This window comes from Hipposideros armiger, unplaced genomic scaffold (genome assembly GCF_001890085.2).
Source record: "Hipposideros armiger isolate ML-2016 unplaced genomic scaffold, ASM189008v1 scaffold_89, whole genome shotgun sequence".
NCBI classification, from domain to species: domain Eukaryota; kingdom Metazoa; phylum Chordata; class Mammalia; order Chiroptera; family Hipposideridae; genus Hipposideros; species Hipposideros armiger.
Window position 1 is genome coordinate 1,882,548 of NW_017731439.1, and position 13,882 is coordinate 1,896,429.

The window sequence follows — 13,882 nt, forward strand, 5'->3', positions numbered from 1 at the left end:
AGTTTGTCCTCCAGAAAAGGCATGAAAATCACTTTTTGCAACACTCTTATCAACACTGGTATTATAATTTTTTTAAAACTTTGCTAATGATATAAACAGAAAAAAAATAATTTCTTGTCTCAATTTGCGTTTCTCTGATTATAGCGAAGAGAAACATTGTACTTTTTTGGACATGTTTTTTCTGTATCTACTGGCTTTCTGACCTTGGGCAAGTTGCTACACCTCACTTTGCTCAGTGTCCTCATCTGTAGAATGAGAATGATAATCTTGTCTGCTCCTAGGTTGTCATGAGGATTGAGTGGGCCACCTGGAACTTCTTATACTTATTAAAAGCTAGGTGTCATTACAACTGCTACTATTACAAGTACTGCTACCGGGGTTGTTTCTGGACTTCCACTTCTCTATTGAATTCCTTTCAGGAAGACACAGCTTATGAAAGAAAATTGTTATCTATTTTTGTAGGAGAAGGTTTAAATCTAGTTGCGATTATAGCTAGTGCAGCAGTTCTCAAGTGAAGGTGACTTTGTCCCCCAGGGGATATTTGGCAATGCCAAGAGGCATTTGTGGATGTTACCACTGGGGTAGGTACCTAGGTGTTACTAATGGCATCTAGTAGGTAGAGGGCAGAGATGATGCTAAACATTCTGCAATGCACAGGACAGCTCTTCCCCACAACAAAGAATATTCCAGCCCAAAATGTCAATAGTTTCGAGGTTGAGAAACCCTACAGCAAAGATTGTTCCCATCATGTCTTGTTCGGTCATACAAAGCACGCTGCTTTTTATACTCTGAGACATCATTTGCCGTTTATCAATTAAAATTTTTTTATCCCTATATTTTCAGATTTAAATTTTAAGATGTCTCTTAAGGGTTCTTAAGGCTGCAATTTCTATTTGTTTTTATATTTAAATAATTTATATACATGGATTGGCAAGGAGGCTGGAGGGGCACTTTTCCCACCTTCTGCCTCCCACCGCAAGCTCTAAGAAATGAGTAGAAAAATTATATCTGTGTCTATACCTATATTTGTTTATTCTCTATCTCCATCTACATCTCTATCCCTGTATCTCTAGCTCTGTCTCTATATCTCCTGGAAAAGAAGAAGCAGTGATCACTCTGGACCAGAAAGGTTGAGGCTCACCGAAAGGCTGTCAGTCAGAAGAGGCTAAGTTTAACTGTCGTAACAAACAACCCCCAAATCTAAGTGATTCAAAGCTATACAGTTTATTTTTTACTTATCCTTCATGTTCATTTTGGGCTGTCAGGATGGCTAGTCACTCAGGGACCATCTCAAATGATGCCATTGCTATGTAGAGGGAAAAAGAACTCCAGAAAGCCTCGCATCGGTAGTTGAATGATCCGTCCTGGAAGTGACAAGCATCAAACATCACTTCTACTCACAACTCATTGCCCAGAACTATTTACATGACCCCATTTCCATAAAGGAGCCAGGAGGTGCAATCCTGTCAGTATCCTAGAGAGGGGAGAATTAGAAATATTTGTCATATGAGGTCTGACAATTAAGTTTGGGAACTTGTTGCAATGATGTTGCTAACCTTTTTTGATATCAGAGGAATTCTTCATTATGAATTTGTACCAACTGGACAAACAACCAAGTTTACTATTTGGAGGTGCTGAAAATGCTGCATGAAAAAGTTAGATAAAAATGACCTGAGCTTTTTGCCAACAATTCATGGCTCTTGCGTCATGACAATGCACCAGCTCACATGACACTGTCTGTGAGGGAGTTTTTAGCCAGTAAACAAATAACTGTATTGGAACACCCTCCCTACTCACCTTATCTGGCCCCCAATGACTTCTTCCTTTACCTAAAGATAAAGGAAATATTGAAAGAAAGACATTTTGGTGACATTCAGGACATCAAGGGTAATACAACGACAGCTCTGATGGCCATTCCAGAAAAAGAGTTCCAAAATTGCTTTGCACGGTGGACTAGACGCTGGTGTTGGCACATAGCTTCCCAAGGGGAGTACTTCGAAGGTGACCGTAGTGATATTTGGCAATGAGGTATGTAGCACTTTTGCTGGGATGAATTCGCAGACTTAATTGGCAGACCTTGGTATAGCTTTACTGACTCCCTCCAAGGCCCAGATAGAGATCTGATAGAAGGAAGTGAGCACAGCTTGAAGTGAGCACAGGGAAGAACTGAAGAAGCAGCTTCTAAAGATAAAAGGAGAAGGGGATTCTGTGCACAAAACAGAGTAATTTATTAGAGTACCATGATAGCCTGGGAAGTTTATACCCATCTTTCCCAGAGATGGAAGAATTAGTAGTGCTCTGTTTTAGAATTTAGAAATTTTTAAAGTTTAAACATATTTAATGTGCGGTGAAAGTTTTATAAAGTTGTCTCTATAAAGTCCTGTGTTCAAAATCATTGTGCCTAGCACAGTGCCTGGTTACATAGTATGTGCTCATTGAATTGAAAATGGCTCTCACCTTACCATAGGATAAAGACAACACTGTTTTTAAAATAATTATTATTATCATTATCATCGTCGTTCTGTTATCGTACCTCACATTTAAGGTTGGTTTTGGAAACAAGTCAGGGTCCTGACCCCTTGCGAGGTCACTTTAAGGAATTTCTCCTGCCCAGCAAGCTGCCAGCATCCCCCTAAAAGCCCTGGGGATTTAGATCCTGGCTTCCCTTGGTTTTCAGCCCTTGCTTTGTCTTACAACTTCCTGAACCCGCCCACCATGCCTGCTCTTCTTACCCCCTCAGCTTTGTGAAAGGATGCGCCTGGCCTCCAGGCCCAGCTTTCCTGTTGGTGGCCTCTGTCTGCACTGGGTCTCTGGAGACACTAGAGGTTAGGAACAGGCTCTGAAGTCCGGCTGCCTAGGTCCAAATCTACCACGCATTCACTCTATGACTTTGGGCAAATCACTTCATCTTTCTGGGCCTCATTTTCCTCATTTGAAAAATTTGAATGATACTAGTGCCTATACCATAAGGCGCCGTGGTATTAAATGAGATGATGCTTAGAATGGTGCCTGGCACTCTGTGAGTAACGGATCCATGGTATCGGTTATCACCGTAGCTGTCAGCACTACCTCCCTCCAGCTCCAGGATTCTCCGGAAAGGAGTCTGCATGTCACTGCCCAGCTTTGCTGACCTGGATGGTGGTCTCTTTGACATCAGTTTGTTTTAAGTCAATTTCCCAATACTCCCGAGTCCCAGAATACCATTTTTTAGGGCTGGCCTAGTCTCAGGTTTATTTCTAGCTTTTAACCCACATAGCTTCAGAAAGTCATTTCTTAGCTCTGTGCCCTGTTTTCCCTCTGTGTGAAATAGGAATTATACCTTTTTCTTCCCAAGTCCCAGGGATTTTAGTTTTCTTTCTTCCTTGGCTCTATATTTTATGCCAACGTCAATTTTCGTGTGTCATTAAAGCCACCCTCAGTCCTTGATGTGGAAAGGTAGGGGTATAAATAAATAAGGAAACACATAAATAAAATGAAGAGTAGTTATGAAAGAAGTTCAAAGTACCAGACATATACAAGACATTTTTAGCCTGTAAGTGTTATCAGTGGCAGATGTTGGAAAATCTACCTCGTCATTATGTCTCTTGAGCTTAGAAATGTTCAAATCATTGTAGGCTTGATGTGATACCTCCACAAAATAGGATATAAGAGAAATGAGATAAACTTGCTTTGGTCCTTTGAAGATAGAAGTTCTGAAATAGTTAAGTAGCAAAGCTAAGAATATGTTTTAAACACATGTGGCCAGAAGTTTTTAAATGGAAGAATTAGCATAAAGATCATAATAAAGCAGCCTCATGAAATGCTCACTGCAAAAGTCACACACAAAAATGATTATAAAGTCACCTGCAAATAGTAATCATGAGAGCTGACATTTACTGAGTGTTTACCTCAGGTAATCCTTGAATAAACAAAGAGATAGCGTTTTAATCCCCATATTACAGTTGAGAAAACTGAGGCCCCACTTGGTTATTTAGCCAAGGCTGTGGTGGAACTAGGCAGAGCTCTATCAGGGACCACCATAGGCAATACTGCCCCTTAAGCCAGGAGTCCTTCAAGCTGCACCCTTGTAATGCAGCAACGCTTTTTGAGGTTTCTTCTAATGGTTACACCATAGAATTCTCTGCGACATGTGCTGCAGGGCTGGGGCCAGCGCCACGACCAAGTGGTACATTTTGGAACCACGACCAAGGTTCCATTTAGCCCTGGCTCCCATCTGGCTGACTGCCAGCCCTGGCCTTCCGCCCTCGCTGTCCTGGTCTTACTCTCAGCTCCAGGGGGACTGTATTTCAGTAGGACATTGGTTTTTCTGAGGGTTGGGGGCTGGGGGCATTGTTGATGGCTCTTTTTTTATTGAGATAACATTTGTTAACATTATATAAATTTCAGGTGTGCAAACTATAATTCAGTAGATATCTGTATACTCTATCATGTACTCACCACTCAAAGTCTAACTTCCTTCTGTCACCATGTATTTGACCCCTTCTCCCATTTGCCCTCCCCCACCCTCTTTCCCTCTCATAACCAACACTCTCATGATTGTACCTATGAGTTTGTTTATGTTTTGTTTTGCTCATTTGTTACTTTTTTGTTTTATATTCCACATATGAGTGAAATCATATAGCTTTTGTCCTTTTCCGTCTCACTTATTTCACATAACATAATAACCTCAGGATGTACCCAGGCTGTCACGAATAGCAATAGTTCATCTTATTTTATGGCTGAGTACTTCAATAGGACATTCTTTTTTTTTTTAATTTTTTTTTAATTGGGGCATTGGGGAAGGGGAACAGTGTTGGGAAATTGTAGAAGGGGAACAGTCAAGTTGTTGTCCTTTAATCTTAGTTGTGGAGGGCACAGCTAGCTCAGCTCCAAGTCCAGTCACCATCCGGCCGCCCGTTGGTAGCTCGCGGCCACTCAGCTCAAGGTGCTGTGTTCAATCTTAGCTGCAGGGTGCACAGCCCACCATCCCATGGAGAAGTCAAACCAGAAACCTTGTTGCTAAGAGCGCATGCTGTAACCACTGAGCCATCCTGCCACCTATTGGCAGCTCAGTGGCAGCTCAGCTCAGGCGCAGCTCGGGCGCAGCTCAGTGGCCCATGTGGGAATTGAACCAGTGATCCTGTTGCTCAGAGCTTGCACTCTTAACCAACTGAGCCACTCGGCCAGCCCCTCAATAGGACGTTCTTGAAGGCTTTATGACATTTGCTCTTCGCCTTGTTTGACTGCAGATCCCTTTGAGAATCTGATAGAAAGGATGAAAGCATTGGTGGTGGTGTGGGGGGGGTTCCTGTTGACTTGGAAAACCTGAAGTATTTGAAGGCAGGGGTAGAAAAAACAACCCAAGAGATTCTATGTATTCAAAGATGCCTTGACAGTTTGTTTATTAAAAAGCGGGCTGTGTGCTGGTGGTGAAATAAAACCTTCAAGGTCTAGGATTCTGGGGGAGGGAAGGGGCCCTTGAAACTACACACCACATTTGAAGCCCATTCCCCTGACCCCCTGCTTATAGCTTTCATCCTTTCTATCAGATTCTCAAAGGGATCTGCAGTCAAACAAGGTGAAGAGCAAATGTCGTAAAGCCTTCAAGAATGTCCTGTTGAAGTACTCAGCAAATCTTGTTGGAGTCCAGGCAGCAGGAGCCCTGGCCATATTCCACAGTGATCACCTGAGGGAAAAATAAAAAATCCTACAACACTAACCTTAAATGCCCCCTTATTTCTGCCAGAAGACAGTATTGTCTTAAGGAAAGCTGTACCCTAATTCCCAGCTCTTGGTCTAACAGTCATGAAGCTGCAGTGATGACTGTTTCTGTTTTTACTCTCCTTTATCAATAGGTGCCCCAATCCCCTTTTGGTTTCTCTAAATTAAGAAATTAAGCCTTTATATAAGTGGCATATTTTTTCTCAATTTCTTAGAAAGGGTAAAAGGCCGATTACTTGAGGCAGATAGCAAAATAGGAATGTAAATGCTTGAACGCTCTGCTCAATTTGTGATCAGACAGAGGTGGGCCAAATGTGGTAGAGCTGACAGCTGGGCCTGGTGGCCTTCATTTCTCTGTTGAATGGGGAGAAGGTACAGCCTTTGGGACTTGAGGGGCCTTATCACTTTTCATTTGGTGTCCTTAGACGCATTAAAGAGCTTCTCTGAGCCTTCGTTTTTTCATCTGTTTTATGGGGATAATACTACCTGCCCAATGGGGTTGGACACACAGCAGGTGTCACAAATGACAGTCCCCCTCCCCACACTTTTACCTCTTGTCTAAGCATCAGGCTCAATGCTCCATAATGTATAGATTTATGGATTGTACCTTCTTGTTCCCTGTTGAAAATTAGAACATTGGCTTGTGTTTTTTCTTCTATCATATATCCCATCCCTTGTGATGGCTAACAAGCGCCGATCATTTTCCTGTGAGGAAGCAGATTATCTGCAATCAATGCCTGTGTCCATTTCCACCCTTACCAGTCAGGCATGCAATTTTAATAAACTCCTTTCCAAGTCCTGAAGGAATTCGGTTGAGGCCTAAAAGAAACCAAACAGTTGAATTTTTATAGACGTGGAACAGAGGCCCATAGCATTGTCCCAGGAGCTGATGAGGTTACTGGCACCAGTTTCTGGCCATGGACAGAGACATCCAGGATCACCATGTCACTGCACAATGATGGCAGAGTTGGTTTTCCTAGCACTCTTGCCTGCCCATGATCTGCTGATCAGTTAAGATACTAACATTCCTTGTTTACATCCCATGCTTTTGTTTCTGTGCACCCAGGGGACATGAACTGAGCAGCCTGGGGTAGGGGGAGGTGCAGAGTGGTGGCAGTGATGGTGCCAGCCCTCTGTCACCACCTTCTTCATTAGAATGCCGTGTATTATATCTTGCCACTGCAAGACTTTCTTTTAGCACCTGGGAGTGAGTGAGTGGTCTTGTAACCATGACTTACAATTTTTTGCCTTGAATTCTCATTTTGTTCATGAACATACTGCCTTAGAAATCAGCTGGCTAGCAGCCGTGGGCCAGGACAGTGCCCACTGCTTTCAGCTGGAACCCTGCAGAGTCGTGCCTCTCTCCTCGGTCGGCCTTTGCCTCATATCCATCTCCTGTGCTGGGCCGAAGGCAGATCTTGGCCACATTTGATGGTGTTTGAATTGTGATTCACAATTGGCACAATGATATCACTTTGATTTTTTTAAAAAAATTAAAATCCAGAAATACAGTGTAAACTCCTAACTTCTGAAAATAGTACCCATCCCAGTTATTCAAAGCAGTTTCATAAGCACCAGAGTCCTATTTCTGTGGAATGTTCCTGATTTGGCAAGTTGCAAACCCTCGAGCTATTTAAACCTTCCTGGAAAAGAGGCACTCCTTAGATTTCCTTTTCAGGATATAGCCTTTCCTTGTTAGGTCTCAGGATTCGTGCTCCCTAGAAGTCACTGGTGGTTTCAATGAGTTGTAGAAAGTAACCCAAAGTATATCTTTGTTCTTATGATAGACTTACTGCTACTGGTCTTTGGGGAGAGGTTCCCACTCTAGTATATGTATGATAGTTATGATGCTTGTAATAAAGGCATTAGTCATCCTTTCCTTTAAAAAAATAGCTATAAAATAAATAGTACTGAAGGGTATAGAATGAAATGTGGAAGCTCCTTGATGTTTCTCTCTAGAGGTAATCATTGTAAATAACTTTTGTGTATCTTTCCAGATATCTTTCCAGGCAATTATAAACATATACATACATACAGCTATGCATACACATACATACATATACACACATGTACATATACACATATATCACACACATAGAAACAGCACATATATGTATTTTTTAGAAATACAAATGGAATTTTACCATATATATCATTTTTCATCTTGCTCTTTTTACTTAATGCTGTATCAAGGTATCTTGCCAAGGTAGTACGAGTAGATCTCTCATATTTTTAGTGGCTGTATAGTATTCCATTGGATGGTTGGATCATAATTTATATAACATGATGTTTGTTGATAGATGTTTAGGTTTTGTCGCCATGGTTTTACTCTCACAAACAATCTTGTAGTGGATCTCTTTGTATATATCTTACCTGATGCATTTGTTGAATATTCTCATTAGTTGAATCATATCTTGAGAATTACATTGCTGTATTTTTAAGTATTAGGGAATATTTATGACAAAGCCCAATAACCAAGTAACAAAAGATTTTCTTTAAAATGTACAGAAAACATATTTATAGCTGGTGTAAGTGTTATAGAAACCAGTTTAAGTTAGGTTCATCTTATTATTTGCGAAGAGTTAATTCATGGTAAGATATTTGTTTTAGGACATCAAATTTATACCCCATGAAGGAGTTTAAGGGGGTGGCATTTTTACTGAGTTGCCATAGTGGCAGATACAGAGCTGTGGCACAGACATCATTAGAATGTACTTCCAGAGGTGGAACTAAAAAGGATAATTTCTCATTAAGAGGAGGTGAGAAATGTTGGGGGTGGGTTTTTCTTTCTAAAACTGTGTTCATAAGTGACTAAAATGACAGATTTTAAAAAATCACTAAAGAACTAGATGCATGACTGAATTGTGGAAAAGAGCTGAAAGTACATGTTTGTACAAAATAGACAACCCATTTTAATTCTAGGAAATGAATAATTACTGTTTAGACTAAATCTCGAGACCATGAACAGATACGGCTCTCCTCATAGATCCTTAGAATTAGGTTCGTTTGCTCTGAGAACACAGTGAAATCTTTATTTCCCTTTATGGGCCAGGTGGCTGATTCACGGTGTCCTTGTAGGGAAAGCTGTCTAATTGCATGAGGTGGGCCCCAGGGCCACAGCCCAGCTTACTCAGTCTTGAGGGGACTGCCACTCTGCCACCAAGAATGGCCAAGTGCAGTTGGCCCTTGGCAGCTCCAGCCCCAGCCCAGGACAACTTTTCATCTAACTCCTGTTATCTTATATCTTACAACAATTGCCTTGGTCCTCCCTCACTTGTGCAGATGAACTCAAGTATTTACTCTATGCCCGTGGTTCTCAACCAGGGGTGATTGTGGCCCCCAGGGAACATTTGGCCATGTTTGGAGACATTTTGTGTTGTCACAACAGTGGATGTGCTACTGGCTTCTAGGAGGTGGAGGCCAGGGATGCCACTAAGCATCCTACAATGCACAGAATCGCCCCCCTTTCCCCCCATGCCAATTTCTGGGGCTCTTTCTCTGTGTAGCTCCCTCCTCTCCAGGGCTCTGCCTCACAAATTCCAGGCACCTCAAAAATCCAGTGTCTCTCCCCTCAGTGAGGAGACTGCCGTCCTCTGCTTGGATCTCCCTTCCTTGCACTGTGGACCAGAAAGTGGCCTCCAGGGAGAAAGCTGAGCAGTCATAGACATGGTCCTTGTCCCCCTTCTCCCAGGGAGCAAAGTCCTATACTACCTGTGTCCAGTGTCTGAAAAAGTGGTTTCATACATTTTGTCTGGTTTTCTAGTTGTTCACAGCAGAAGGGCAAGTCTGGTTCCACTTAACTTTGTCATTGCCGGATACTTATTTACTTAGATGTTTTTCTCCCAGTAGCTTTCTGTAGTAAGTAAAGGCAGGGATCCTGTCTCCATTTTAGAGGGTAGATGACACAGAGTTGCCAAGAGTGGGTAAGAAGCCTGAAATCACATGCTGAGTTGGTAGGATGGCAGGAACTCTGAATCACATGGTCTGGCTCTTGCCTCATTAAACTAGATCCCACCTGCGGACCTAAGCACACCGGTGCACTGTTACTGGTTACCCATGGCAGAGACAAAAGCAGTGTGGCCAAAAAGAAGACAGTGAAAAAAGGCGGTAGAAGAATGGGTTAGGGGGAAGCTCTATAGCTGTATGTTAGGAGAGAAATTTGGGTCAGGAGTTGCATCAGATATCACTCTCTGTCACCCATGATACTGAAATAATGGCCACCATTTATTCTACCCTTACCCCTGCAGTGAGCGCCTTCAATATATTATCTCATTTAACTTCAATCTCTATCTAATGAAGACACTGTGATCCTTATGTTACAGACCAGGCTCAGAGAGGCAAAGTCATCTGTCCAGAGACACAGCCAATAGGCAGCAGTGCTGAGATTTGACCTAGATCTGCAGACTCTTTCATTATGGTTTCCCACCAGGGGTTACCTCTTCCTGACTCGTTTTTGTTGACTTGCCTAATGTTTTCCCCACCTCATTCCACCCCTTCAGGACTACCATTTATTTTCTCCTGACTTCAAAACTAATATGTGCTCACTGAAGGAGAATTTGAAAATACAGAACATTAGAAGGAAAAAAAATCATCTATAGCCGTAACCTTTATCTGTTATTTCCAATCCCAAGCTTTGCTTATTAACAGTAATGCTCACCTTTATAATTGCTTTGCCTTCTTCATATATAGTAGGTACTCAATGCATGCTTATTGATTGGCTATTTAAAACATCACAAACTTGCTAAGACAGACGCCTTTGTGTTTATGCCTAAAGAACTACTGGATTCCAATGGATATACGATGGGGACTTATTAGTCTTTTTAAGTGCTTCCCGTATATGATGTTAAGTTTCATGGCTCTGACAGCTCTCTTGCACCATGCTACATGCATAGGGACTCAACAGACACCCTTTGATTGATTGATAGACCTTCAGAGCTGGAAAGTAAATCCAATGCATTTATTCATCAAATATTCAGTGAGTGCCTACTATGTACCACGCACTGTGCTAGCTCCTGGGGTGAAGTGTGAGCTAGATGTGATCTCTGCCCTTCATCCAGTGATAGAAAACCCAAGAAACTGGCCCTGAAATGTTCAGATTAGAAGACATTCTCCCACCGTGTTATTTTTACCAGACAAGCTCAGGTTGATTGTCATGGGGAGGTTTAAAAAAAGAATAGTTGTGAAAGGCCAGGTAAAGTTCATAAAATCAAGAAGGGAAAATGTTACTTCAGGCTGCTATTAGATGATAGCTTAGCCCACTGCTATATTGTCTCACAAGAGAAAGGTTTTATTTGTGTCTCCTTTGGTCTCGTCTTCTTCTCATCTCCAGGTTTGATGTCTAAGCGTTAGCCTGGGCCTTTGATTTACAGTGCTCTGGAGAAAGAGGCCAGGGATGACAAAGCCAGCCAGGCCGCACGTACCTAAGAGCCTGATGAGCTGACCTAGTTCCGGAGCTGACTTAGAGCTACACAGAGGATTTCAGCAGACCGTGCAGGGAGCGCCTGCTGGGAAGGCAGCTCCCCTGAAGCCCCGTAAAATAAAGGGTTTCCCAATTCTTCTTTGAAATACAGTTTGCTTGGGTATTGAATGTTCGGACAGCAATCTGTAGTCCTTTGAAAAACCTTTTACTATCTGAGTTTAATCAACTGAGAAAATAAAAAATTATAGATCCATCAATTATAAATATATTAAATGAGGGGCTTTAAGATTATATGGAAGGCTGTGACCAACATTTTTTCCAACCTCTAAACTACAGTTTGGCAAAAGCTTTGTTATAGCATACTGGATGTTGAGGGATAGGGAGTTTAATTCTCTATTGGGAGTAGCAACAAATTACGCCCAACACTCAGTGGCTGAAAACAACAAACATTCATTATCATACAGTTTTCAGGAGTCACAAATCGAGGAGCAGCTTCGCAGGGGGTTCTTGCTCAGAGTCTCTTATGAGGTTGCTGTCAAGTTGAAACCTTGACTAGATCTAGAGGACCTGCTCCCAAGAAAATTCACTCATTGACTCTTAGCTGGAATCTTCAGTTCTTCTCCACACGGGCCTCTCCACAGGGCTGCTGAGTAAGTCCTCAACACTTACTTCGCAGTTGACTTTCCTTAAAGTGGGTCATGAGACTGGTACCATTCACTCACCCCACCGGTATCGATGTCCACTGTGTGTCCTCACTGAGGGTACAATATAGGTACATAGTATCATCTCATTGTTTTAACTTGCATTTCTTGTTTGCCAGTGAAACATAATTTGTTTTTTGGGGTTTTTTTAGAGATTTTATTGGGGAATTGGTGAATTGGGGGAGGGGAACAGACAAGTTGCTGTCCTTTTGTTCTTCAGTCTAGTTGTGGAGGACATTGCTTCACTGGTCCATGTTGGTATTATCACTGTGCTCTTCCAGGGTGAGGCAGATCGGTTGCCGGTCACTGGATGGTCACTCACGGTGGCTTGTGGCAGCTCATGCTAGCTGCCGGCCGCTCATGCCGGCTGCCAGCCACTCATGGTAGCATATGGCAGCCCGCTGCAGCTTCACTGCAGCCTATGCCATCATCAGCAACTCACGGCAGCCCAGCTCTAGGTCGAGATGTTGTTAGCTGTAGAGGGCGCAGCATCACTAGCCCTCATGTGGGATCTGAACTGGGGCCCTGCTGCTCAGAGCTGACGTCCCAAGCCAACTCTTAACCAATGTGCCACTTGGCCGGCCTGAAACAATTTATTTTTGGTAAAATACACATTACATAAAATTTATCATTTTAACCATTTTATTGTATGCAGTTCAGTGGCATTAAGTACATTCACGTTGTGTAGCCATCACCACTATCTATCTCCAGAACTTTCTCATCTTCCTAAACTGAAACTCTGTACCTATTAAACACTAACTCCCCACTCCCATCTTCCCACAGCCCCTGGCAACCACCATCCTGCTTTTTGCCACTCTGGATGAAATGCAATGTATATTTTTTCATATGTATTGGCCATTCACATTTCTTCACCTATGAAATTTTGGAAATATCCTTATATTTTCCCTATTCGGACATTAGTATTTTTCTCATTGAGTAGAAAGACTACACCAGGAAAACTGAGAGTGACCAGATCAAGGATTTTCAGTTTTTAAAGTATTCTTAAAAGATTAGTGTTTTTTGGGGGCTGACCAAGTGGCGCATTGGTTAGGAGTTGGCTTGGGACACTAGCTCTAAGCAGCAGGGCCCCGGTTCAGATCCCACATGAGGGCCAGTGACGCTGCACCCTCTACAGCTAAGATGGTGAACAACAGCTCTATCTGGAGCTGGGCTGCCATGAGTGGCCGGTGATGGTGTAGGCTGCAGTGGGGCTGGCCAGCAGCAGGCGTGAGCTTTCATGAGCTGCTGTGAGCCTCTGTGAGCACCATCCAACGGCCAGCGAGTGACTGCCTCACCCTGGAAGAGCACAGTGATAATACCAACATGGGCCAGGGAAGTGGTGTCCTGCACAACTAGACTGAAGAACAAAAGGACAGCAACTTGTCTGTTCCCCTTCCCTGATTCCCCAACACTGTTCCCCTCTCCTGATTCCCCAATAAAATCTTAAAAAAAAAAAAAAGATTAGTGGTTTTCCTCTGCCTGCTCTTGATTCCTGAGAAATTTGCCTTCTTTTGCCCCTTCCTAGCTGCTAAATCAGATTCTCTCCACTGTTTTCTCTCCTTCGAAATGGTGTTCATCGCCTGTTTGTGGGGATGTTGAGGCACTAGGAAAATACGAGTTTTAAAAATTGTCAATACACTTAGCTGCACCACATCTCTTCCAAAGTACTTGATGGACTCTCTCCTTCTGGTATACCCAAAGAGAGGGTGTACTCTTTTTTTAACTTTATTGGGGAACAGTGTTTTTCTCAGGAACTACCAGCTCCAAGTCAAGTTGTTGTCCTTCAGTCTTAGTTGTGGAGGGCGTAGCTCAGCTCCAAATCCAGTCGCCGTTTTCAATCTAGTTGCAGGGGGGGCTGCAGCCCACCATCCCATGTGGGAATCAAACCGGCAACCCTGTTGTTAAGAGCATGCACTCTAACCAACTGAGCCACCTGGCGCTGAGGGTGTACTCTTCTAAAATAAATTAGCAGTTTGAACCTGAAAGGATAAATGTTCACAATAGTGCTAGCTTTTCTTGGCTCCTGTTAATATGAATACTGTATTCCCCCATGTATAAGACG

The 13,882-nt window shown here is 42.7% G+C and overlaps 1 protein-coding gene across 14 annotated transcripts in view; it reads left to right on the forward strand.

Annotated features, from left to right (window-relative positions):
* SHLD1 (shieldin complex subunit 1) overlaps nucleotides 1-13,882 on the forward strand; it is a 73,761-nt gene that overhangs the window by 19,365 nt on the left and 40,514 nt on the right. For 2 of the 14 annotated variants that reach the window (XR_002124304.1, XM_019644617.1), the window contains one exon: nucleotides 11,030-11,265. The exons of 10 other annotated variants lie outside the window; for them this stretch is intronic. Coding sequence is in view for 2 of the 4 variants with exons in the window: in XM_019644617.1 (XP_019500162.1) it covers nucleotides 11,030-11,049 (20 nt within the window). In the remaining 2 variants the exon portion in view is untranslated. Of the gene's footprint in view, nucleotides 1-5,528; nucleotides 6,225-11,029; nucleotides 11,266-13,882 lie in introns of those variants that run through there. 2 more of the 14 variants (XR_002124305.1, XM_019644615.1) reach the window with 2 other exon arrangements.